We start from the raw sequence: 26,317 nt of genomic DNA on the forward strand, positions 1-26,317 counted from the left end.
ATAGCCTCTTTTCCTGTGTCCTCAGTTTTTGACCCATCGACTGCTAACAAAGATCAGTTGGCAACTCCTTATTGCCAAAATCTTTTCTGTTTTCATCTAACTTGACCTCTCTACTGCATTTGATGTTCATCACCATCTTGACACTCAGTTTCTATGTCAGTCTCCTTGAGGACTCCTCTTTCTCCACCAGTTCCTTTAACGTGGCTATTTTCCAAGGTTCAGGCCTTTGCTCAAATGAATCCCCATGTAGTGTTTGAACAGTTTTATCATTAGACTACAATGAAGACCTATGATCCCAAAAAGATTAGGAACCACTGGTAAAGATTAAAATCTGATCCCCTTCTCAATTTGACAGCCCCTCCTCCAAAACGTCCCCACTCCATCTCTCACAATTTCCCCTATCATCCATAGCAAAATTGCACTGTTCCTTTGCTAGAGCCATCTCCTCTGCCTGAATTTCCCAACTTCTCCATGCAGAATTCTCCCTCTTTTAAGTTTCTAGAGCGCTTTTTATCTGCCACTAGCATGTATTTACCACAATATATTTGATTATACACAAATCTGCCTGAACAAGACAAGGGGCCAAGTCAGTATTATCTTTGTGTCTCCAACACTAAATAAAAAACATGATTTCACTAAAGTATCAAATCTTGTTCCCAAGATATTGACCAATTTTGTTCTGTGCTGATTATCAGACTACAAAAGACTTACTGCTCACTCATGGCAAAAAGTTTTAAAAATACTGTTTAGTAAAACAAATTGTTCTCTTACACTGAAAACAATTCTTTTCTACTTAACATAATTAAAACTGAAAACCAAATCGTCTACTAGGGGAGCATGACCAACAATATTTTAAAACCAAATGTTATTATTAATAACCCCACATTTCAAACAATATTGAATACAATAAAAATTTTAATAGAAAAACTCTGGAATCATGAGTAAGTCAGTAATAGGATCCTTACTACAATTAAGATACTAAAGGGATGCTTGCTCTATTTAGAGTGATTCTAACCCAGGAGTGTTTATCAGAGCCACTTGAGGAGCTGTTAAAAATACATACAGTTGACCCCTGAAAAACAAGGGGGTTAATCCACATATAACTTATGGCCCTCACTATGCCTGATTCATCCACATCTGTTAACTCAACCAACCAGACTGTACAGCACTGCAGTATTTACTCCTGAAAAACAGCCGCGTTTAAGCAGACACCCCACAGTTCAAACCCACCGGCACTCACGGGTCACGTGTGTATATTCTCCATCTCCAGAAATGTAGATTTAGGTCAAGAACGAAGCTAGGCCTGTGGACATTTTTAAATGGTCCCAGCGTTTTCTGATGAACAATACTGGCTAAGAACTATTTTCTATGAAATATGTTTGACATGCTTTCAAATTACATGTACATGTATTTTTACTATTTAAGCATTTTCACTATTCGGAAATAACTTAAGCATCTTCATTATTTTGCCCAAAGTTACTTACAGGGCACCCGGCCTTTTGCAATAGGTGTATGTCTTTAAAACTTTATTAAAGTAATTTAATAATTACTTTTAATTTAATAAAGTAATTGAATTACTTTTCAAAGGCATTAAGTCTCAACAGAAAATAAAATTTTCTTAAGTGTTTATTTTCTTTAAATTGAGGTATAGAGTATAGACACCTAGTCCACTAGATGAGTATGTTCTGATAAACAGAAATTATTTGTATGTAAATATACTGAATATGCACTAACTCTAGCCTTTACAAAAATAAAGCAATTGCCAAAAACACCTTATTGAAGAATATACTTACACTAAGAAATATTATACCCATACACAATACTAATAGATTTTATAACTAGAAAAAAATTACTTCAGGGTAATTCTTCAAATATTAAGTTTCCAGAGTATATTCAACATTTTTTCAATAAAAATCAAGAAGTATTTAAAATCACCTTGGTTGAGGTTGAACAATAACTTTCATTTCTTTGTTAGGTAAAGATCCAAAATTCACAGGTATATTCCAGGTGGGCACTCAAAAAAATCTAAAAACTTATTTAAGTAATATTTAAGACTACTTACTATCTTCATTGCATTCATGTTCTAAGAACTGATAAAATTTGCTTGGAAACTCATGGATCAAAAACTCTCTATAAGCTTACTATAAATTTTCAATATTAAAAACAGCTCTACTATCGCACTCTAAATTAATTTCCTGACTTAATAGGTGTTTTTGCTCAAGTGAGCAACCTCCTCACATAATCCTCTTCACACAACCTAATTTTTTAAATTCTAGAAATTATTTACAGGAGTTTGAAGACTCAAATTATAACCATGTAACTTCAAAATAAATGTACATTCATTAATTTCTATGATTCCAAGTAATACTTCCTATTTCACATCACAAGCTTAAGTCTCACATGAGAAAAAACTTTGTGTTTTTATGTGTATCTAGCATTGTCCTATGCGTTCAAAGATATTACTGACAGTATCAGATTGGGCCTGGAAAACAGACAATGGAAATCTTTAACCCCACTGTATACACGTAGAAAGTAATTGGATTTTTTATTTTAAAATATCTAAAATAGTCAATATCCTGTTAATTTTTCCTTCCCTCTTACCCTGCCTTTATGATTAGACATATATAAATTCAAAAACATAACCCTTTCAAATAACTCTTGCCATGGTTACCAAAGCTTGTCTTATGCTATCATTTTCAAGAATCTTCATGTAAACTCAAGTTTTTGATAAATCAATATCCTGCATTGCTTTAACAGGGGAAACAAACAATGGAAAAATAAGGTTTGCAAAATGGATTGATAAAATTCTAATGAATCAATGTGGGCTAAAAGATTTTTTTCAAAAGTTCTATTTAATAAGTTCATTTTTAGGCAAAAAAAATAGTAATCTGCTAGAGCCTCTACTCTTCCCTTTTTAATATACCTGTTTACAATAATCTCAGCATCTGAAATCAAGAATCTGCAAATAAAATGCTAAGAAAAATAAATCACACTGATTTTCTTATCCCATACCACTGCAATTATTTTAAATGCATAGGAATACAACAAACTCAAAAGAAAAAAAAAATAGTGTTTTATTAACTACCACACTGTTATAATACACTTTAAACGTACAATAAGGTAGCCTTTAAATTTGAGGTGGTCTTAAGAATAACAAATGAACAGAATCCCAAATTTTTGAAATAAGTGAACTGCTGCAGTTATAGGTATACATTTTGGAAAATTGTATAGCTCTTACAAGACCAGCAATGAAACTTTATTTTGTACATTTTTTAATAATTGAAAATATAAACAATAATTAAAAAATAAAAAGAAAATACAGCATAATAAAAAACATACATTTCTCAATTAAATGTACTGGATACATATAAATTTTAAGGGAAAAAGCAAAATGGTTGATATTTAAGTGCAGACTGACTACCTAGACCAAAAACAAAACAAACAAAAAAAAAAGACTTAAAAAAATATCATAAAACCTCTAGTTCTCTATGACTAATATCCATATGGTTGGAGTATCGTCACTATGGAAGTGATTTTGTTATGTTTGCATATGTTATACTTTACTGGTAATTTACATGATGGCTTTTAAGGCCCTGGCAGACATGTGGTTTTTGGAAACAAGATTGGATTCAAAAAAAAAAAAAAAAAAAAAAAAAAATCACTGCTAAGACGCAATAACACCTTATTTTTTTGGTCCTCCAATACTCAAGAAAAGGGATAATTCACTATAACATTTTCTTACCACCCAAATGCCTCAACCTATACATTTTAAACTTTTTTAAACATTGGTTATATTGCCCAACTTCGTTATTGAAAGAATATTAACAAGACATTATTTTGGCAAATTAAATCTTAAACATGGCTTTTCAACAGGATTTAAAAGGTGACTATCCCTAGAGTTCCATGTTAAAATGTAGTTTTCAAAATCTTACAAGAGTAATGCTTAAAATATTGTACATAGTTAACCTAATTAAAATAATTAGCTTCAAAATGACAAATTGATAAGCTAAGTAAAGCCTACACTATGTAACATTTGCTTGGAAACTTGATTTGTCAGTTATGCATAATAAAAATTCCAGTCATCAAGAAAATTACAAAAAATTTTTTTTATCATAACATGATTTCTTTCACCCACCAACTTTTTTTTTTATCTTACAATAGATAAATACCAACATGTTCTCATTTTTACACTAAACCACACAGGATTGATGCATTTGGTTAGACTACCATTCGCATTGTTAAATTCAATTTTCTCTTTATATAACTTGGTAAAATTTCATTTCTTCTAGATTCCAAAAGTACCTACAAAACCCATGCAATTTTACCATTTTTAATATACTATGGAATATCATACAAAGTAAGGCATTTCAGTGTCATGTATAACCAAGTTACTGTCAATCCAAAAATTTTTGCACATCAATAAAAAGATATCTAAGAACTTAGGAACAATGTTCTTCTCACTACTGTATAAAAATAACCACGATGAATAAGTATTTGTGTAATATTTACTCCATTGTCTCATTTCCAGAAACTGTGACAAGCTGTAAAGGTATTTCAGTGTTGGTAAGGATATCTTGATTGCTGGTGGTGGAAGTATTAACAGTTCCTATCCCTGAAACAGAACCTTGTTGAATATTTGCAAGGATAAGTGTTGTTCCTCCTGCAGTAATCAAAGTATCATCTCGTGCAGCTTCCACAGATGCCAGCACTGTACTGCTAGAGTGAATACCTTTTTTATTCTGATGTGTTTTAATATGTTTGGCAAGGTGATCACTTCTCATAAAGCGTTTTGAACATTCTGGACAAACAAATTTCTTCTCACCTGTTGAAGAAATTACGTTACTTAGTCTTTTAAATTTAACATTAATAGATTCATCATTCCCTGAGAAAGAAAATAAGCCAACACTGACAGTTAGGGACAGGGAGCAGAGTTCAATTAGAACTATATTAGCTTCATGAGCTGTCCCTGCAAGATTTCTCTCATAGAATACTTTTCCCCTAAATAAACATGTCACCTTTATTTCTGGATGAAAAGCAATCTTCAAACTTATTATACACTGATATTCAGGTAAGAATTTAATACCTCAACTATGCTAATAGTTTTGAAACATCTGTTACAAAATACCAGCTTAAAAACGACTATCTGTAGCATACTTCTCTAAAGAAAAATACACTGTTTTAAGCTATATTTAAGGTATTATTAACATGTCAGATCCCTGATACTCAACCTTCAACTCTTAAATGCGAATTTAAGTAACTACAGAGTACTTCTAGATTAAAGCCAAGACACAAGCTTGAAGTCTAATAAAGACTGAGTAGTCCCAAGAATAATGGAGATGGCCAGATGACCTGATTTCAGCTGGAATAATCAAGAGCAAGCCTAATAAATCATGATGTTAAAAGTTAATAAGACTCTATGATGCCTAAATTTGTTTCCCAGCTTAAATACTTATTTTAAATACAAAAGACAGACAGAACTTCTATTATGTTGAAGACCTACTATGTAAGACAATTAGTAGAAGATAAGGCAAAAGGCCAACCTACAAGGAATCTAAGGAGAACTCAACCAATAAACAAATCCAGTATTTTCTTAATTTATTTTCTTCAAAATGTCTTTCTTACGTATCTCTTGTTCCAGCACCTCTCCTCTCAGCAGGTCCTCATCAGACCTCATGCCTGAACTATATTACAATGGCACACTAGTCTCTCCCTTTCCAATCCAACAAATCAATGCCAGACAAATCTTCCTTAAATACCAAATTTTATTACAGTACAAAACTTCACCACTGTACTAAGTGGTATGGGAATGCAAGAGTAACCTGCAGATAACTAAACAGTTCAGACTCTCCATTACCTAACTTCCAATGACTTCTATAACGTGGTTCAATCCTACGTAACAGAAATGTGTTAAATAAAATCTCATCTTCACTCGTGACAAATGATCTCACTTCTTCTATTCATATACTATTCTATTCTTCTGGGAAGGTATTTCCCAAAGCTTCTCTTGGAACATTAGTCCTGAGACATACTCCATGGCAAAATGGCAAAATGGCACAATGAGAGGTTGCCACTACCTCCCGCGACTTGGGAGATGTACAGTGCTCATTAACATTCTATTAAAGGTCCTAAGAGGCATTCCTTGAAGGTACTTGTATAGTAACCCTCTTTAACACAGTGTTTCCTACACTTATTTGATCATAGACCTTTTTTCCCTTTTACATTATTTCTTTTTATATCCTGCTGATCAAATTCCACTGAGGAAAATTCTATTATAGGGCCATGCTCAAAAATGCCTTACTATCCCAACAATAATGATCTCTGCCTCCAAGCACACTTTATCTACTTTCTTATATTGTCCGTTGCAGTTTCAAACAGGTTAAGCTCATCTGTCTACCTACCTGATGAGACAGAAATTAAAACGAGGAGAGCATGTAACATACTACTACATACTTCATGGGTTATTTTATATATTTAGATCTAAGAGACTTCAAAATCCATATCGTCCACCGTTTCACCATAGTTCTTTCTTCTAAGCTCTCTAAACTTTGTAAATGCATTATATATTTTTCAATTCTTCAGTATTGAGCACAGACTGATGAACACCTTGATCATTAATGGCAGTAGAAGAAAAATATCTGTATATGTTATATTAAGTTAGAATTCAATTTGGGTCATTCCTAGGTCCATTTCATGTAACAACCACACAACACTATGTGTTAAAACAACTAAATGAAAGAGTCTTCACATCAACAATGCCTTGGTTATTCCTCAGTGAAATATCTTTTGCTTACCTCACACACATTAAAACAAGAAAGGGTGAAATGCCTGAATTTATCAGAGGAAAAGGAATTATTATTTATTACAGTGTTAAGGAGGAAGAAGAAGATAATGATCAAGAGTAAAAACACACAACTAATTTAAAACATTAACATAATTAACAATGATGGATAAATGTGGCTTAAGACACTGAATAATATGAAAACAAAAGCTAACCAAAGTCTGCATAAAATGAAACATTATTTTATAAAATAAGCCATACTGACTTGTTTGGAATTAGTGTTTTTAAATTGGTGTTACTGAAGATAGAAATATGATGTAATTGGTCATATTTTTAAAGATTCAGTTCAGTAAGGTATGCTTAAAAAAAATTTCAAGGTAGTATGTAGCCTTACAGTTAATTTTTATCTGTTAAAAGTAAATATTAGTAACCTGTATGTGTTCTTCTGTGCCTCTGTAATTCATCACTTCGAGTAAATCTTTTACCACAGAACATCCAGTTACAAATAAAAGGGCGCTCCCCAGAATGCCAACGCAGATGAGCTCTCAGATGTGAGGTCTTCCCATAGACTTTACCACATCCTGGTATATGACAAATGTGTTGCTTCTTTTTCCCAAGATTGGTACCTCTAAAAAACACACACAGAATAATATATACTTATATGAAAATATTCAAATGGACATTATCACTCATATCATACTCCCCATGTTGAATTTCAAATAGAAGACATTATCACTGTGAGGTCAATCAGAAACCAAGACCATTTAAAATCAATTTAAAGAAAAATTAATAAGTTTTACATATTCATTTTACTCCACAACTAATGTGAGTGTTGTCCAAATGTAAATATGCTCAAGAAATATATAATTTAAAAGAACACTTCATACATAAAGAGTATAGTAAAGTTATTTATTATTCGGTCAGAACCATTCCCAAATTCTATGCATAGGCCCAATCCGATTAAATTAGTTGTACCAGAAACTAAATGGCCTATTCAAAGTCATGATGTCAGCTAATTTAAAAAGTAAATAAACCAACAATAAATGCATAACTAATCATAGGTACAATTAAGGCACCTTAAGAAGACTTTAAATTAAGATGATATAAGCATTATTTATTCACATATTTGTATGGCCACACCCTGAATATACACCGACTTGGAGAAAATCAGAGAAAAAAATCTAGACAAAGCTATTGTCTTAGATCCCTAGAACTACATGAAATAAATTAAAATTATCTTTACAGTTAAAATTCCCTATTAACCATGCAAAGATACCCAAAATTATAAATCAGAGAAATAATAAAATGCAGTTTCTCCACATTGCAAAATTTGACATCTGTTACATTTCAGTATTTGATACCAAGAACAGGGTTTAGAAGATATGTGCTTATTAGATGGGTGAACACAGGTATCTTAGCCTAAGCAAGAAGAAAACGATTTTGATTCCAGAACTGATATTCAAATCATATTAAACACTATAGAAATGTTATTACTCAACCTCAAAAAAAAAAAGGCTAGTTACTGAATAAAAACAAATGAGTTTATAAAAAAATGACATTTTAGACTCATCAACTGTCAAAATCATATTATATAAACTTTGCAGTTTCTCTGAGATTACAAAAAGGTACATTTAAGACCCCCCCCCCAACTTCCCCTCCTCCCACAATCTCACAGTCTAGGTATAGCCTGTAAACCTTCCATAAGCCTGCAAATCCTCCTGTATATAATATACCTATCGTTTTTCAAATTTTACTGGAAAAATGCATATTTCCCCACATTTATATTTTAATGTACTCACACTCAGTAGCATGTGAAATTGCCATAGGACAAACAGTGCTAAACGGTGCAGTGCTGGCTGTTAGATGCCATAGGTGTTCTGAACAGGGAGACATCAATGTGGGCTCCAGTAGTTAGAGAAGGCTTCGTGGAGGAGGTGGGTAGGATTTAGATAGAAAGGAGGGAAGGCATTCCAGGCAGAGGAATAGCATAAGTAAAGACAAGGAGGAGTCATGCTGTTGTCTCAAGGGCAAGGATGTCATAATCTAACACAATTCTAGTTTCTGCTCCAGTCCACCCCCAATTTCTACTCTCTTCAAAGAGCTGAGTTGAGTGAAACAGGTTTTGCTGGCTCATCTGCAATGCCAAAGTCTTAACCAAAGCCAATAATATTTCCATTTAATTTAGCTTTTTAAATTTGTTTTATTCTTAAATGGCCCTAAGAAAAAGAGCAATGTCTGTGGCTATTGGTGTACAAACCGATTTTACATATTGTGTTCACCATAGCAATTTCACAGAGAACCCAATTCAGTTCACTCTACACTCTTATCTTCTTGCCTCTCTTCTAATCCTACCACTCAGGTGAATCAATGTGCTTTTATAAATTCAAAAGTGCTATTTTACTAACTTAGCAAAATTTAGCTTTGAGAGCACGAACAAAGCACAAGACTATAACAAATTACAGCAACAAATATGAGTTCCCAAAGAACCAAAAATCCAGGGAAAGATGTTTTCATCAACTGAATTATAAGGTAACAAGACATACTCGTTGTCTGAAAATGGGACAGGCAACTAAGAAAAAAAAATGGAGACGGGGCACACAAAAATATACAATATAAGGGAAAAAGTCCAATACCGAGGTCCAAGTTTTTATTTTAAAAAAATTTTTTTACTCAAGATAAGATCTAGATATGCCAGATATGGATTTATGGCATGTGATGTGAAGGAAGAGAACTGAAGTGAATTTATCAACAAACTTCAAGTAGTAAAAGATTACCGTAAGTTTTCCTCTTGATTTATATAGTTACACCACTAATACCTATTACATGATCTTACAAAACTAACAATTTTAAGTTCATTTTCTTGACTGCTTAAACTTGCTCCCAAAATTTTAATAATGCAAAGACAGAGTGACACAATAAATAAAGCTAAATTCTGAGTAGAGGGATTAAGAAAAGTTAAGTAAATCGAGTCTTTTGCTTGGGACAGGAGAAACGGAACACAAACTGAAAGGCTAACAGGGAAGAAAACAGATTTTACAAATTAACTTAAATTTTTTAAAACTGGATTGAGGTTGTCTAAACCACACAAAACCTATATAACAATAACGCCTTTAGAATTTATTTTACTTTATAAAATTGTCTCTTCCACTAGAGTATAAAGTTTCTGAAGTCTGGTTCTGCTTAATAAACATTGGCTAAATGCCCAAATGAATACAGTTTTTAAATATTTAATTATATTTTACACCTTGCTCAAAAAGGTAAAAAAATAAAATTTAGTTCTCTAAAGATGCCACTTTATACGTACTATTATTTTTTTAAAAGAATACTGTTGCGGAAAGGCTAATATTCTAAAATGTATAAAGTGCCACCTACCTCACCTTTGCAGAACAGGATTTACTATATGTTGTGCTTCTATTAATTAGATGCAGCAACTGTCAATGATACAATTGTGCCTATCATGAGTATATTAGTTGAATTTTGTTCAAATGAGCTCTAAGAAACAACAGTTGTTTTTCTTAAGAACTTCAATTTTAATTGTTAGAATAAGTTATTAAAAAGTGAACTCACAAAAGTTCTGGAAAAATATGAGTATTTTTATAATCCTCAGTTTAAGGAAGACTTTTAATAGCATGATAATAATGCATCTCAACTAAAAATTTTGTGCTTAAAAAAAGGTTTGCAAGCTTTAAGTGAGAACTTTCTTTACTTGTGTAAATAAATGCATTTTGCAAACCACTGACAAAGTTGAAAGACAATGTAAAACTGGAAAAAAATATGTGCACATATGACAAATTAACAGATTCACAAAAGACAAAGAAATAATTCACAAAAGAAATTTTGAAATGGTAAAATAACACAACAAAAAATGTTCAAATAAAGTAACAAAAATATACTGAATAAAACAATAGTGAGGAATTACTTCTCATCTCTGAGACTTTAAAAGGTTTTTAAAAATTATAAAATCCATTGTTGGCAAGGGTGTGGGAAAACATACTCTCATACACCACTGATGGGAGTATAAATTGATACAACCTTTCTAGCAGACAATTCCCTTTGATAAAACAATTCCACCACTGCCAACTTATAATGATGAAATAATCAGATGTGCAAAGATATATGTGTAAGAATTAGAATTTCAACAATAAACTCCCAAAAGTTGTTAAATTCTTACACATCCATACCATAGAATACCATACAGTCATAAAAAACGGATACAAACTCTATGTACACTTGGAAATATGATCACAAAAATTTTCAAAAGAAAAACAGACACATAAAACAGTGAGAGTAAAGTCTGGAAGGATATATACAAAAATGTTACAATAGTCATCTTGAAGTAGGGTAGAAGTTTGGTATTCTTTTAAAACTTCTCTATATTTTCTGAATTTTTATGAACATGTATTAATTTAATAAAAATAATTTTAAAAGATTTTCAATTTAAAGAAAAGAATAAGCAAAATACAGGCAAGGCCTTGACCCTCAGTTACATTTGACTTTCATGAAAATTTATCTTGAAAGTTCCCGTAAAAATGAGAGTAAATTTCAGAAAAGTTGTCTAACCAGAATTCCACACTAACTTATTTAAATTGACCAAAACATTTCAAAGAATAAGTAAAACTTCAAACAAGTGAATAATTACCAGTAGGAAATACAAATGCCTAAGGATCAGATGGAGAAGAAGCAAATTCACCTGGGAGGCAGTACAGTGCAGTGGTTAAGGCCTTGATAAGAAACTGGGTCCAAATCCCAGCTGTGTATGCTGTAAAGAATCATTCAACTTCTCCATGCCTCACTTATAAGACCATCTAGAACACAGTAAGCTCTCAGTATTAACAGTTACTAGTCATTACTATCATTGTGAATGGGCTGGCCAATGTACAAAACAACTCAAAAGGCAGAGAGGCTCTACTAGGTCAAGTTCATTAACAGGGGTTTTTTTTTTTTTCTGGTCTATTTAAATAGTTCATTTCTTAGAGAGTTATATTAAGGTCTTTCACTATGACTAGAGGACATGGTTATAATGTCTTTAGAGTTCTATCAGTTTTTGCTCTATGTATTTCAAAGTTGTGGGGAAAAGGTACCATGGCTATTAAATCTTCTTGGTGAAAACTTCATATTATTAAGAAATATATCACTGGGCTTCCCTGGTGGCACAGTGGTTGCGAGTCCACCTGCCGATGCAGGGGACACGGGTTCATGCCCCAGTCCGGGAAGATCCCACATGCCGTGGAGCGGCTGGGCACGTGAGCCATGGCTGCTGAGCCTACGCGTCCGGAGCCTGTGCTCCGCAACAGGAGAGGCCACAACAGTGAGAGGCCTGCATAATGCAAAAAAAAAAAAAAAAGAAATATATCCCTATCTATCCATTTGATATTTTCACCTTAATCTTACCATGTCCAAGATTCCTTTTTGTTAACATTTGCCTAATAAGTCTTTTCCATTCCTTTACTTTCAACATTCCTGCACCAATTTGAGATGTTCCTTATAATCAATATAAGGCTGGGCTTTATGTCTTTTAAATATGATCTGAGAGTCAATCTCTCAATTATTAAGCTTAATCCATCCACATTTAATGTAATTACTGATCTGTTTTGAGTTTATTCCTGTCACGTTATTATTTCTTAATATTTCTGAAAACACTGAATGGAGATATTACAGTTCCACTTTTTAAAAAATTCCATCATTAAGGCTTATTATTCATTTCTATTGAAAATGGAAAATACTTATGCTTTATTAACAATTTCTGAACTTATATAACTGCTATTCTCAAGCTAAGAATCAACTTTTTATAAAAATTTATTTTTATTGGAGTATAGTTGCTTTACAATGTTGTGTTAGTTTCTACTGTAGAGAAGAAGCAGCTTTTTAATCAGTATTTAGGCAAATCCATTGCTGGTTTGCAAACAGACTAATATCCAATATGGGCCTGTTAAATGGCATCTTACTATACTTTTTTTTTTTAAGTAAACTAAGTAATTTTAGTTTTTTTAAAACAGGCATTTAGAACTGAAAATTTGATTTCATATATTTTGTTCTCTAACTTTTTCTGCCACACTCATACAGACAAACACACAAGATGATCATGTAATGAATAATTTCCCTTAGTTAAGTGACATGGCATGCAGCATTTCAAAAATTAGGGTGATGATATTAACGGTCTAAAAAGAAAAGTATGTTTCGTGTGTGCATACCTCCCACCACCTTCTTTACAGTTGGGACAGGTGCAAGCTACCCTTCGAAGTCTTTTTCCTTCTTGATGTTGTTGGTCCCCTTCTTCATCTACCACCTGTACTCTTAAATGTGTTAGATCATTGGTATTCAATGTAGAATCACCACTGAGCTGCCACTCTTCAGGATCAGGTTCTTCTTCCTTGATCCTAATATCTAAAGAAGAAAACAAATACAGATGAGAAGCAGCCCACTGGCCCAAAATGATAGCATGAGATCTGAGCCTCTCTAAGGTAAAATGAATAAATACTATGTAAAAGTAAAAAATCATCTGTTTGTGGAGCATAATCATTGCTCCTTGTTGTGGATTATTCTTTTAAAACAATCTATTTTATTCTAAATATCAGAGATTAAGCCAAAAAGAGAATAAAGCCACCATGAGAGCTTGCTTTTAAAAATTCATTAAGAAAGCCAATTTCTTTTGAGCAAGCTGAGTCATAAAACAATCTGAAACTTCAGTTGTAACTGTTCAAATAGTCAATATATCAATGGTCAACTCAGAATAGAACAAATTCTAATGCCTGTTAAACCTCTTTTTTACAGCGTGTATCAATTACGCATATTTGTAGATACTATGGGAATGCAAAATGTAGGTCCTATGGGAATGAAATTATGCCTATCAGTAGGTACAATGAAATTATTACTCATAAACTTAAGTTTTAAAGTCAATCCTTACTAAAAATCTATAATGGCCACAACCACAATATCATTGTGGAAGGAGGTGCATAAGTATGAGAGAGTTTCTATTTTCAATGAGTTTTATTATAAAGCAGACTGGGAAACAAAATGAGCATGCAATGGTGAGGAAGAGTGGATATGGCAGGAAGTTACATTGTTCTGTCAGCATAGCCAAACATCTTTCTTTGTATCGATAATGATATAACATCATTTCCTTATGTGAAACTAAGAGGTTTTTTCAACTCAGAAAACTAATTAAAAGAAAAAAAAAGAAAACAATACATGAGTGCTAGCTTTGGCAGCACATATACTAAAATTGGAAGGATAGAGAAAAAATTAGCATGGCCCCTGTGCAAGGATGACACACAAATTCATGAAGCATTCCATACTTTTACAATTTGTATGGCAACACAAAAGACCCCGAGGAGCCAAAACAATCTTGAGAAAGAAGAACGGAGCTGGAGGAATCAGGCTCCCTGACTTCAGACTATACTACAAAGGTACAGTAATCAAGACAGTATGGTACTGGCACAAAAACAGAAATATAGATCAACGGAACAAGATAGAAAGCCCAGAGATAAACCCACACACCTATGGTCAACTCATCTATGACAAAGAAGGCAAGAATATACAATGGAGAAAAGACAGTCTCTTCAATAAGTGGCACTGGGAAAACTGGACAGCTACTTGTAAAAGAATGAAATTAGAACACTCCCTAACACCATACACAAAAATAAACTCAAAATGGATTAAAGACCTAAATGTAAGACCAGACACTATAAAACTCTTAGAGGAAAACATAGGAAAAACAATCTTTAACATAAATCACAGCAAGATCTTCTTTGGCTCACCTCCTAGAGTACTGAAAATAAAAACAGAAATAAACAAATGGGACCTAATGAAACTTAAAAGCTTTTGCACAGCAAAGAAAACCATAAACGAGATGAAAAGACACCCCTCAGAATGGGAGAAAATGTTTTGCAAATGAAGCAACCGACAAGGGATTAGTCTCCATAATATACAAACAGCTCATGCACTCAGCATCAAAAAAACAAACAACCCAATCAAAAAATGGGCAGAGGGCTTCCCTGGTGGCGCAGTGGTTAAGAGTCTGCCTGCCGATGCAGGGGACGCGGGTTCGTGCCCCGGTCTGGGGGGATCCCGCATGCCGCGGGGCGGCTGGGCCCGTGAGCCATGGCCGCTGGGCCTGCGCGTCCGGAGCCTGCGCTCCGCAGCGGGAGAGGCCACAGCAGTGAGAGGCCCGCGTAACGCAAAAAAAAAAAGAGCAGAAAACCTAAATAGACATTTCTCCAAAGAAGACATACAGGTGGCCAAGAGGCACAAGAAAAGATGCTCAACATTACTAATTATTAGAGAAATGCAGATCAAAACTGGTCAGAATGGCCATCATCAAAAACTCTACAAACAATAAATACTGGACAGGGTGTGGAGAAAAGGGAACTCTCTTGCACTGTTTGGTGGGAATGTAAACTGATACAGCACTATGGAGAACAGTATGGAGGTTCCTTAAAAAACTAAAAATAGAACTACCATATGACCTAGCAATCCCACTACTGGGCATATACCCAGAGAAAACCATAATTCAAAAAGACACATGCACCCCAATGTTCACTGCAGCACTATTTACAATAGTCAGGACATGGAAGCAACCTAAATGCCCATCGACAGACAAATGGATAAAGAAGATGCAGCACATATATACAATGGAATATTACTCAGCCATAAAAAGGAACAAAATTGGATCATTTGTAGAGGTGTGGATGGACCTAGAGTCTGTCATACAGAATGAAGTAAGTCAGAAAGAGAAAAACAAATACTGTATATTAACACATATATGTGGAATCTAGAAAAATGGTACAGATGAACCTATTTGCAGGTCAGGAATAGAGATGCAGACATAGAGAACAAACGTGTGGACATGGTGGGTGAGTGGTAAGGGAGGGTGGGATGAACTGGGAGATCGGGACTGACATATACATACACATTATCATGTGTAAAACAGACAGCTAATGGGAAACGCTGTATAGCGCAGGGAGCTCAGCTCGGTGCTCTGTGGTGACCTAGATGGGCGTGATTGGGGGCGGGGGAGGGAGGTCCAAGAGGGAGGGGATATATATATATACATATAGCTGATTCACTTCATTGTACAGCAGAAACTAACACAACATTGTAAAGCAACTATTCCCCAATAAAAAAAAATTAAAATGAAAACAAAAACCCCCACAATACATGATTTAGAACAAACACTGAATATAATCATCTTTGATAAAACATAAATTCCTACACATTTTAATTTTGATTTATGTAAACTAAAAATCTTAATGGACATTTATTTTAGATTTACACCAGTCACTAATAATTGGAGCCAAAAATAGCCTAAAGAAATCAAATGTGCCCTAATAGCTCCTGAATTTATACTAATGAAAACTAGAATGTGCAACCAAGAAAAATGCCTCTAACAGTTTAAAATTAATTTATTTTATCAGAAAAACTACAACTAAGAATCAAGGGGAGAAATGGGAAGAGAGGGCACTCTGGCCTGGGCAACAGGGTAGATGGTGGTGCCATTCACTGCAATAGGAAACACTGGAGAAGGTTCAGGTGGAGGTAAAGAAGGACAGTTAATTCAAGGTTGCTGGTCACAGAGTCTGAACAGCTTGTGAGACAAAACAGTAAAAAAGCTGGATCTACACAGATGGAGTGCATCCAAAGTAGTAGGTTAGATCATTCAAGGACTATAAGTAGAATGAGAAGAGAAAGCAGCCTATGAGGAATGCAGACATTTAAGGAACAGGCAGAAGAGGATGAACCTGTGCAGGAAAGGCGTACCCAGAAAAATGTGCTACATTAAAGAAAGGAAAAGTGGTCAACATCAAATACTGCAGAAAATTCAAGAAGGAAACTAAGAAAATGGGCAAGAAGTGAAAAAGTGTTTAATAACAAGTACAGATATGTCTGGCTTGAGAGGGAGACAGAAACATGACACTACAGGCTAAAGGGGACCAAAAAAGAGAGTCTGGGGGAAGAAGTGTTTTGTTCTATGTTTGAAGACAGGGAAGACTTGAACATGTGTAAATGTTCATGAGAAAGATCCACTATAGAGGGAGAGACTGAAAACACAAGAATAAAGTCCCTAAGAAGTCAGGAGGAGATGATGAGCCATAGCACTTACAGGCTTAACTGCTGGAGCACAGCCACCTCCTCTATTACATGAGGGAAGAAAAGATATAGGCACATTCATTCAATAAGTGATTAGCTACTATGTGCCATGAACTGTGCTAGACCCCAGAGGCAGAGAGAATTTGATGCCTAGAAATTAAGGGGAAATGGTTTCTATTTCCTCAGTGAAAGCATGAAGAATTAGATATGTATAAAATTCATCCAAACACACAACATAAATGAGTACTGACCTCTGTTCCTTTATAATCAGGTGTCCACCTGCATCATTATGACAAGACATTTAAATATATGCACAAATACCGCATAGTATTAGCTTTTTTACAAGTTAAATAAAAGACAGCATATGGATAGCACATATCCAGAGTTGGATAAATTTTAAGTCCATAAAACGAGGAATTTTGTCAGATGTTTTTAAAGCTACTCATCTTACATTATTTGTGACAAGACAACAAGGAAAAAGGACGACAGAATAATATTAAGAGCAGATAAAGGAGCCTAGAGAGAGAGAAGATTTAAAGAAATCGTAGAGAACAAATAAAGCAACTGATGAGAGAGGGCAAGAATGAAATACAACCTGACTGAGGGGAATAACGATATTACAGGTCATTCCTACTCCTATTGTTAATTCTCTTAACTGGAACCTACAAAATATCTTTAAAGAGTGTGTCATGGCCATGGATACTTATAACTTAGTTCTCTTTCCTATTGAATTCCAATAAAACAAAGGCACATAGAACGTAACATGTCCAAACTGAACACATCTTGTCCACTCACCAAACCTTCTCCTGCTTCCCCCTTTATTGATAATTGCAAGCCACCTAATGGCTCAAACCATCAATTTCAGGTGAGTCCTGTCAGTCCATTCCCAGCCTCTCATGTCTCGCTTCTGCCAATCCAACTTCTACAGAGCTTCCAGAATCTTCTTCCTAAATACAAAATCTAATGGCATCACTTTCCTGATTCATTACCTGCACTAATTCTCTATTTTCTACAGTATTAAGTACTAACTTGTTAATTTGGTACTCAAGAACCTTCTCAATCTGGCCGCAACTGCTCTTCCAACTTCAGTATTAAAATACTGAAATTCTCATCACTGTCAGAACCCATGTCCTTTCTCAATGTCACACCCATAAGTATATGCCTCTCTTGCCTGGACTGTTTTCTAGCTCTTTTCCTTTTTCATGTAACCAACATCTACTTATCCTTCAATATTAGTTCAAATGTCATCTCCCTTATACATGCTTATGGTAGAATTAGTTCTACTTACTGGCTCATACATCCCTTTAGATAATAAATGCTTCACTCAAAAGTGCTCAGAAAACACAATCTGACTAAATGAACAAACCCTTCCTTAAGGAGGAACTTCCAGTCTAGGTAATAATCTACCTGGAAAACTCTGCCTTCTACTTCTCTATGCTCCTTCTATCTGCAAATAATACATATAGAGAAGATTTAAAAATTTAATTTTATCTCAAATGGATACTTAATTTTCTAGCATTACTTACTGAAAACAAAAAAGAGTCAGTTCATATGGACAGGACCACAAAGTGCTCATTAAAGACAATAAATTATTTGCCCAAGAAGTGTTATACCCAATTTTTAATCATTTTTCTTGCTCATACACATCTGGGGTATTTTAGAATCTTAATCATAAATTTCACCCATCTAGTAAATCTTAAATAATTCCTCTTTGCCAACCTGCATTATCAACTTAATACAGACACCTTTAAAAACAGGTCTTCAGGGCTTCCCTGGTGGCGCAGTGGTTGAGAGTCCGCTGCCGATGCAGGGGACACAGGTTCGTGCCCGTTCCGGGAAGATCCCACATGCCGCAGAGCGGCTGGGCCCGTGAGCCATGGCCGCTGAGCCTGCACGTCCAGAGCCTGTGCTCCGCAATGGGAGAGGCCACAGCAGGGAGAGGCCCGCGTACCGCAAAAAAAACCAAAAAAACAAAAAAATAGGTCTTCAGTACTAGGCAGTCAAGTTTGTATCTTCCTCTATATCTTAGTGTAGATAATAGCAAAATATTTTTTACCATGCTGCATTAGTGTCCTGTATGGTACCTAGTTATCCTCAGAAATCTACTGTTTATAAAGCTCAGGAGAAGGGGAAGTGATACCCATCAAAATGGCCCACAGAAGTATGAAAAGGTACTCAATATTATTAGATATCAGGAAAATTAAAATTAAAATCATAGTGAAATATCCTACACATCCACCAAGATGGCTAAAACTTTTTAACAGGTCACCTGTTAGCAAAGTAATAGAGCAACTGAAACTCTCCCACACTGCTGGTGGGTGTGTAAATCAGTATAACAACTTTGGAAATCTTTTGACCGTATATTTTAAAGATGAACCTATGTATACCCTATAACGGAAGCAATTTCACTCCAACGGAAAGGCATATACACATGACACCAAAAGTACAGAAATTCATCCTAAACTGGAAGTAACTCATATATCCACTAGTGTTGGAATAGAAAAATCATAATATATTCATTCATACAGTGTAATATGTTAAAACAATGAAAATTAACAACTTACATGCAACAGGAACACCACAGACATAATTTTAAACAAAAGAAGGCACATACACACTCTCTCTTACATATAATACCTCTATCTATAGAGAGACAGATATACCATTTAAATAAAGCTCAAAGCAACAGGAAACACTACTATACAGTGACTGCCTACCTTTACGAGGCGTAATGACTGGGTACAGGGAGATTGAGGAACTGCTGGCAATATCTTATTTCTTGATCCAGGTGGTAATTTTTCCTATGTGTTTGTTTTATAAAAAATCATCGTTACACACCTATGATTTGTACATTTTTCTGAGTGTATACTATACTTTGAAAGATCATTCTAAATAAAAAAATTTAAAGTAATCTATAGGAGATGACTTAGGGAATTTGTTAAAGACAGTCAATCAATGTTTGTTGTGGTTTCATCTCTAGTTCCTGTATAACCAACTAGCCCCTTCTCCCACCACTGGAATTAAAAACAAAAACATAAATAAACAAACAAAACCTTAAGATGACTGGGCTCCCAGCAAAGTATTGCACTGGATCTGAACCCAGGCATTTGAATTTCGGAGCCTGCACTATTAAGCACTAGTCCATATGAAATTAATAAACCCCTCGTTAAGATAACGCAGTAGCAAGACCAAGAAATTAATCACATTTTATTTCTCATTTGAATTTCCAGTGTCTTAAACGCATGATAATACACTTCCATATTCAGTAAGTAATTATTAAGAATCTACTGGATATCAGACACTGTGCTATGGGACAAAGAATTAAAGGGAAAAAAGAGAAAAAGAAAAAAAATGTCTAAGGGATTTTATTGTAAAAGAATAAAGTCATAATCAAAAGAAAAAAAAAGATGACTGTGCTCCAAAAATTAAGTCAATTTGAAGTTTAGGACATAATGTTATTCCCTACAAATATGTGAGTGCTTACAATATGCCAGTCACTGTTCTAGGTTCTAAGGATAAAAGTGAACAACAGTTAAGCTCATGTCTTTATCAAGTTTCCTTTTTAGTGGGAAAAGACAGAACAAATAATCGAGTAAATATGGCTGACCCTTGAACAATGCAGAGTTAGGAGTGCCATTGTGTAACTTATAGTTCTCCTTCCGTATACATCTGCCTATTCAACCAACTGCAGATCGTGTAATACTGTTGTATTTTCTATTGAAAAAACTCTGCGTGTAAATGGATTTGAGCAGTTCAAACCCATGTTCAAGGGTCAACTGTACACAGCATTTTGTGTGGTGGTGAACTGTTATGGGAATAAAGTGAGGTAAGGATAGACAGAAAGTGAAAGGAGAGAAGTACTTGCTGTTTTAAATAAGTGGCCAGAAAAGGTTTTGCTAATACGGTGACATTTGACCCTGAAGGAGGCAAAGGAGCAAGAAGGTGGGGGAAAGTATTCCAGGTAGAAGGAAGAGCAAGGTGGATGTATGCTTGGTGTGTTCAGAGAAATGCAAGGAGGCCTGTGTGGCTAGAAAGAAATGAATGTGAAAGAAGAGTAGTAACAAGATAGCAGAGATAAAAATGTAAAGGTGGGATAAGATTATATATGATGTTATACATTGTGTACTACCTTGTAGGCCACTAAAAGTTTCCATTTTAGGGCTTCCCTGGTGGCGCAGTGGTTGAGAGTCCACCTGCTGATGCAGGGGACGTGGGTTTGTGCCCCAGTCTGGGAGGATCCCACATGCTGCGGAGCAGCTGGGCCCGTGAGCCATGGCCACTGGGCCTGCGCGTCCGGAGCCTGTGCTCTGCAGCGGGAGAGGCCACAGCAGTGAGAGGCCCGCGTACCGCAAAAAAAAAATAAAAGTTTACATTTTATTCAGTGAGTGAAGCCACTGAGAGTAGAGGGGTGATACAGTGGCGTAAAACTAGTTGTTAATGAGTAAGTGGTAAGGAATGGTCAGAATCAGGAAATACTTTGTAGGTAGAGTCAAAGACATTTGCTAACAGGGTTTTATGTGAGGTGTGAGAACAAGGAGTTAAATATAACTCCAAGGTTTTAGTCCTGAGCAACTAAAAAGATGGAGTTGCCATTAACTGAAACAGAGTAGAGTGGGGGTAGAAAAAATTACGGGAGAGGGGTGCCATTCAGGGGTCCATTTTTGGATATGAAAGTTTTGAAGTACCTATGAAATACCCAAATGATCATGTTGATTAGGCGGCTGACGGATCTGGAGTTCAAACAGAAGTATGGCCCACAGATATAAATTTGGGCATCATCAACATTTACAGTTGGTTACTGAGAGTCACCTGGAATGTAGTATATATATATATTTATAGGAAGAAACCCTAGGCACTTCAAAGCTGACAAGCAGTGATAAAAAAAAAAAAAAGAAAGAAAGAAAAAAAGCCAGTGAGACAGGAGGAAGCTGGTATCCAAAAGCCAAGTGAAGAAATCATTTCAAGAAGAAAATAATCAGGGGCTTCCCTGGTAGCGCAGTGGTGGAGAGTCCGCCTGCCGATGCAGGGGACACAGGTTCGTGCCCCGGTCCAGGAGGATCCCACATGCCGCGGAGCGGCTAGGCCCGTGAGCCATGGCCGCTGAGCCTGCGCGTCCGGAGCCTGTGCTCCGCAACGGGAGAGGCCACAACAGTGAGCGGCCCATGTACCACAAAAAAAAAAAGAAAAGAAGAAAATAATCAAAGATGTCAAATGCTTGTCAGTCAAGTAAAATGAGGATTGAGAAATGACTTTTGGATGTAACAATGTGGTAATATCTTGACAAGAGCTGTTCCAATAGAGAAGTGGGAATACAACCCTGCCCAGAGTACATTCAAGAAAATGGAAGGAAATGAACTAGAAACAAGTATATACAAGTCTTTCCAAGAGTTCTGCAGGGAAAGTAAGCATTATAAAAAGGGCACTGAAGGTCCTAAACTAGCCCACAAGGGTAGATTTAACACATAACACTACCTGAAATAGTGTAAACTCACCTTTATTTTCAGTAGCACTACCTATATAATATACACTAGTAATATAAAAATGAACATGCTTATTTAAACTTGACTTTTGGTACTTAAGGAATAACAAGTTTTAAACGCAAGAAAAAAATGTAAGCAATGGAAACAAATTCTCAAGGACATTTGACTATACATTTAAGAACTTTATAAACTAACAGCACTGGTTTTTGATTATATCTATTCTCTACCTCAAAATGCTTAAATGTCCACTTCACCTGGCCTGGTATATGACTGACAGTATCTTTGTGCCATAGTTATAGTTGTTTTCAAGGCCTACCCCAATAAAACAAGTTTGTGAAAGGGATATATAAATGAAAAAAATTTTTTTTCCAATTTCCTGCACACCTCGGTAAGAGCTAAAGGAAAAGAGAGAGAAACAGAGACTTTAAATGATGAAAAAATACACACACACACACAACACAGTATGGTTACAAAGATAAGACTAATTTTCTTGTATAGCCAATGGACAAACACAAAATAACAGAAAGGTATTATTTTAACATGTCATTAATACACTTTAAGTAGAGGAATACCAAAAAAGTAGAGACTGGCGTACGGAAGTGTGGTGGTGAGGGTGTAGATGGATCCAACTTCCCACAGACACCACTATATAGCACTGATGACTTCAAAGAGTTTGGCTGTTTTTGTGGATTAGGAAGAGGATGAAGCCAGTGGTCTCCAAATCTTCTTGATTGCTCGACACTATTAGTAAAGTTGTGAACATGCACCCCGTAAATGTGTTTATTAAGTATATACAAGTAATACTATTCTAACTGATTATTAAACAGTATAAAACACAAATAGTTATATAAGATAAACAAATGTATTGTTAACTGCGATAGCTCAATATTAGATAATGTCACAACAATATTTAGGTAAGATTCAGTGTTATCAATAGCAGATGGAAACTCTACCATTTTCAATGATACTTGCATTTCTTTTCTATTTAATCCATGGTTTCTTTACATGAATATTAAAGCCACTTGTCCACTCTGAAGGACATTCAGTTAAAACCAAAAAATACAATTCCATTTAATCCAAGCATATCCAAGTACATATAAACAGCAATATGCAGCAGCATGCTAAAAGCAACAAAAAGTGGGTAAGTGAGCAGGCTTATCATATGTAACACAAACACAAATGACATGGAATTAGTGAAGGCACCAATGGCAATCTGTATAATCAATATTAGTTAAGCATTAATAACAAGAGTATGTTTAGATTTCTATTAAAAATATTACAAGAAAATGTTAAATGCCTCCTCCTGAGACTATTTGCTACTTATTTGTCAATAGAGCTAATTGAATATTTAAGATAAATTATTTACTGGTTTATCAAGTCTGAAACATGCATATTTAAATAATACCAGATAAATATGAATTACAGTACTATTGATAAAATGAGACATTCTCCTTTATCAATAGCGTATCATTAGGATTTTGTTGTTCTTATCAAAGGCTTTCATGTTCTCTGCCTTCAATTTTTAAAGTACTGATGAAATTACTTCATTTGATTCTGAAAGTTTATTTTCCTTACATTTTTCTTTAATCAGTTTCACCTGCTATAAAAATCACCTAAAGAGAATTACAGGATAATCCTACAAGATCTCGTATATTGTTTAATTACATTTTCACGTTCATAACTATTTAGATTCCTATGGACATTTCAGAGCTACCAAGTCTTTTTTTCTAGTTTTTCTTTCAATGGGATAGTTCTAAACTATAGACATGGATTCCTAAAAATATAAGTTCACTAATCTGATCAAAAGAGGTTAACACTTTAGGGGAAGGTTTTAAAACCAAATTTTCTTTAACAAATATAAACTTTATATATATAAAATCTCTGCTTTAACATGAAGCAATCTCTTTCCCATAAACCCTATCTCCTTAGATTTGGATCATTACTCTTCTATGACTGCTCCCTTCCCCCTCCCCCACTTAAATTTAATCTTTTATTTCATCTCTACTAATCTTTTTCAAATCCAACCCCCTTCTATTTTTTTTTTACAGCAGTTTCCCAAATTATTTTCAAACCTTTTCTACCCAACTGGAGATTATACATTAATAGGAGTATTCTTCCTAGTAAATCTAAACAATACAAGCTTTTGTAAGATACACACACATAGATATAAACATAACTGGAAATGACTGATTTTCTAATATGCCTTACAGAAGACCTCATTTTACAGACATACCACAAATATATGAGAGAGACTATGACCTGCAATTAATACACTGTGAACAGTGAAATACTAACTTCACTTTAATCTGAAGTACTAAATAAGTTACTGTTAAAGGAAGTGTTCAATACCATATGCTAACACATATATATGGACTTTTTAAAAGCTGTACTCGTGAACCTAGTGGCAAGGCAGGAATAAAGACGTAGAGGTAGAGAACGGACTTGAGGGCACGGTGGCGGGGGGAGGAAGCTGGGATGAAGTGAGAGAGTAGCACTGACATATATACACTACCAAATGTAAAATGGATGGCTAGTGGGAAGATGCTTCACAGCACAAGGAGATGAACTTGATGCTTTGTGACAACCTAGAGGGATGGGATAGGGAGGCTTAAGAGGGAGGGGATATGGGGATATATGTATACATATAGCTGATTCACTTTGTTGTACAGCAGCAACTAACACAGCATTGTAAAGCATTTATACTCCAATAAAGGTGTGGAAAAAAAAAAGGAACAGTGTTCTACTCTATGATGACGATAACATATAAGATTTACTACTTGTTGGACACTATTACAAGCACTTAACATACACTGACTTACTTCGTACTCCCAACTACCCTAAGGTTTTAGTCATACTTTTCCCCCAACTTTCTAGATGAGAAAACAAAGAGGTTAAGTTATTTGCCTGAAGTCACACAGCTAAAAAGTGGTGGAGCCAGGACATAAGACAAAGAATTATGCAAAACCGTATTATAAACACTGCTAAACATCAGTTCCCGCGCTTTTAAAAATGTCCGTACCTAGCACCGCCCCTCCATCCAAATACTGGCAACCCTACGGTGGTCACTATAATAATTTGGGGAAAACTGGGATGGGAAACATTACCTGTGTGTAACTTTGCAAAGTCTGAGACCTCTGAGGTAGAGCACAATGTAGAGTAGAGCACAATGGAGGGCAGATGTCAAGGGCCCGACAACATCTTATTCAAAGAATCCATGTCCTTAGACAACAGATTTGTGATTGCCGAGAGGGAGGGGGTACGGGGGAGGGATGGATTGGGAGTCTGGGGTTAGCAGATGCATTATATACAGAATGGATAAACAACAAGGTCCTACTGTATAGCACAGGAATGGTATTCAATATCCTGTAATACATCATAATGGAAAATAATTTTTAAAAGAATGTGTATATATATATATAACTGAATCACTTTGCTGTACAGCAGAAATTAACACAACACTGTGAATCAACTATACTTCAATAAAAAAACCAGGGGGCTTCCCTGGTGGCGCAGTGGTTGAGAGTCCACCTGCCGATGCAGGAGACACGGGTTTGTGCACCTGTCCGGGAAGATCCCACGTGCCGCGGAGCGGCTGGGCCCGTGAGCCATGGCCACTGGGCCTGCGCGTCCAGAGCCTGTGCTCCGCGGTGGGAGAGGCCGCAGCAGTAAGAGGCCCGCGTACCGCCAAAAAAATAAAAATCAGTTCCCTCCCAGGGCTAGTTCCCAGGAATAGCAGTCTAGCCTCCTTACATATGAATATGTAGTTTTAATTGTAGTTTGTTCAAACCAGTGCGACTTAAAAAATCTGGGGACGATAAAGAAAATGTATAGACATACAATGAAATATTGTGCAGCCTTAAAAAGGAAATCTTGTCATGTGCTACAACATGGATGAACCTTGAGAACATTACACTAAGTGAAATAAGCCAATCACAAAAGGACAAATGCTCTATGAGTCTACTAATATGAAGTA

General features: G+C 35.3%; 1 protein-coding gene across 2 annotated transcripts in view; it reads right to left on the reverse strand.

Moving 5' to 3' along the window:
• Window positions 1-3,050: 3,050 nt before the first annotated feature.
• Window positions 3,051-26,317, reverse strand: part of SP3 (Sp3 transcription factor) — a 63,565-nt gene continuing 40,298 nt past the window's right edge. For both annotated transcript variants that reach the window (XM_079923831.1, XM_079923830.1), the window contains exons 5-7: window positions 12,970-13,162; window positions 7,210-7,406; window positions 3,051-4,822 (exon numbers count right to left, since the gene is read on the reverse strand). In XM_079923831.1, coding sequence (XP_079779957.1) covers window positions 4,506-4,822; window positions 7,210-7,406; window positions 12,970-13,162 — 707 coding nt within the window. In that variant the 3' untranslated portion in view covers window positions 3,051-4,505. The remainder of the gene's footprint in view (window positions 4,823-7,209; window positions 7,407-12,969; window positions 13,163-26,317) is intronic.

Source organism: Stenella coeruleoalba (genome assembly GCF_951394435.1).
Source record: "Stenella coeruleoalba genome assembly, chromosome: 6".
In the NCBI taxonomy this organism is placed as follows: domain Eukaryota; kingdom Metazoa; phylum Chordata; class Mammalia; order Artiodactyla; family Delphinidae; genus Stenella; species Stenella coeruleoalba.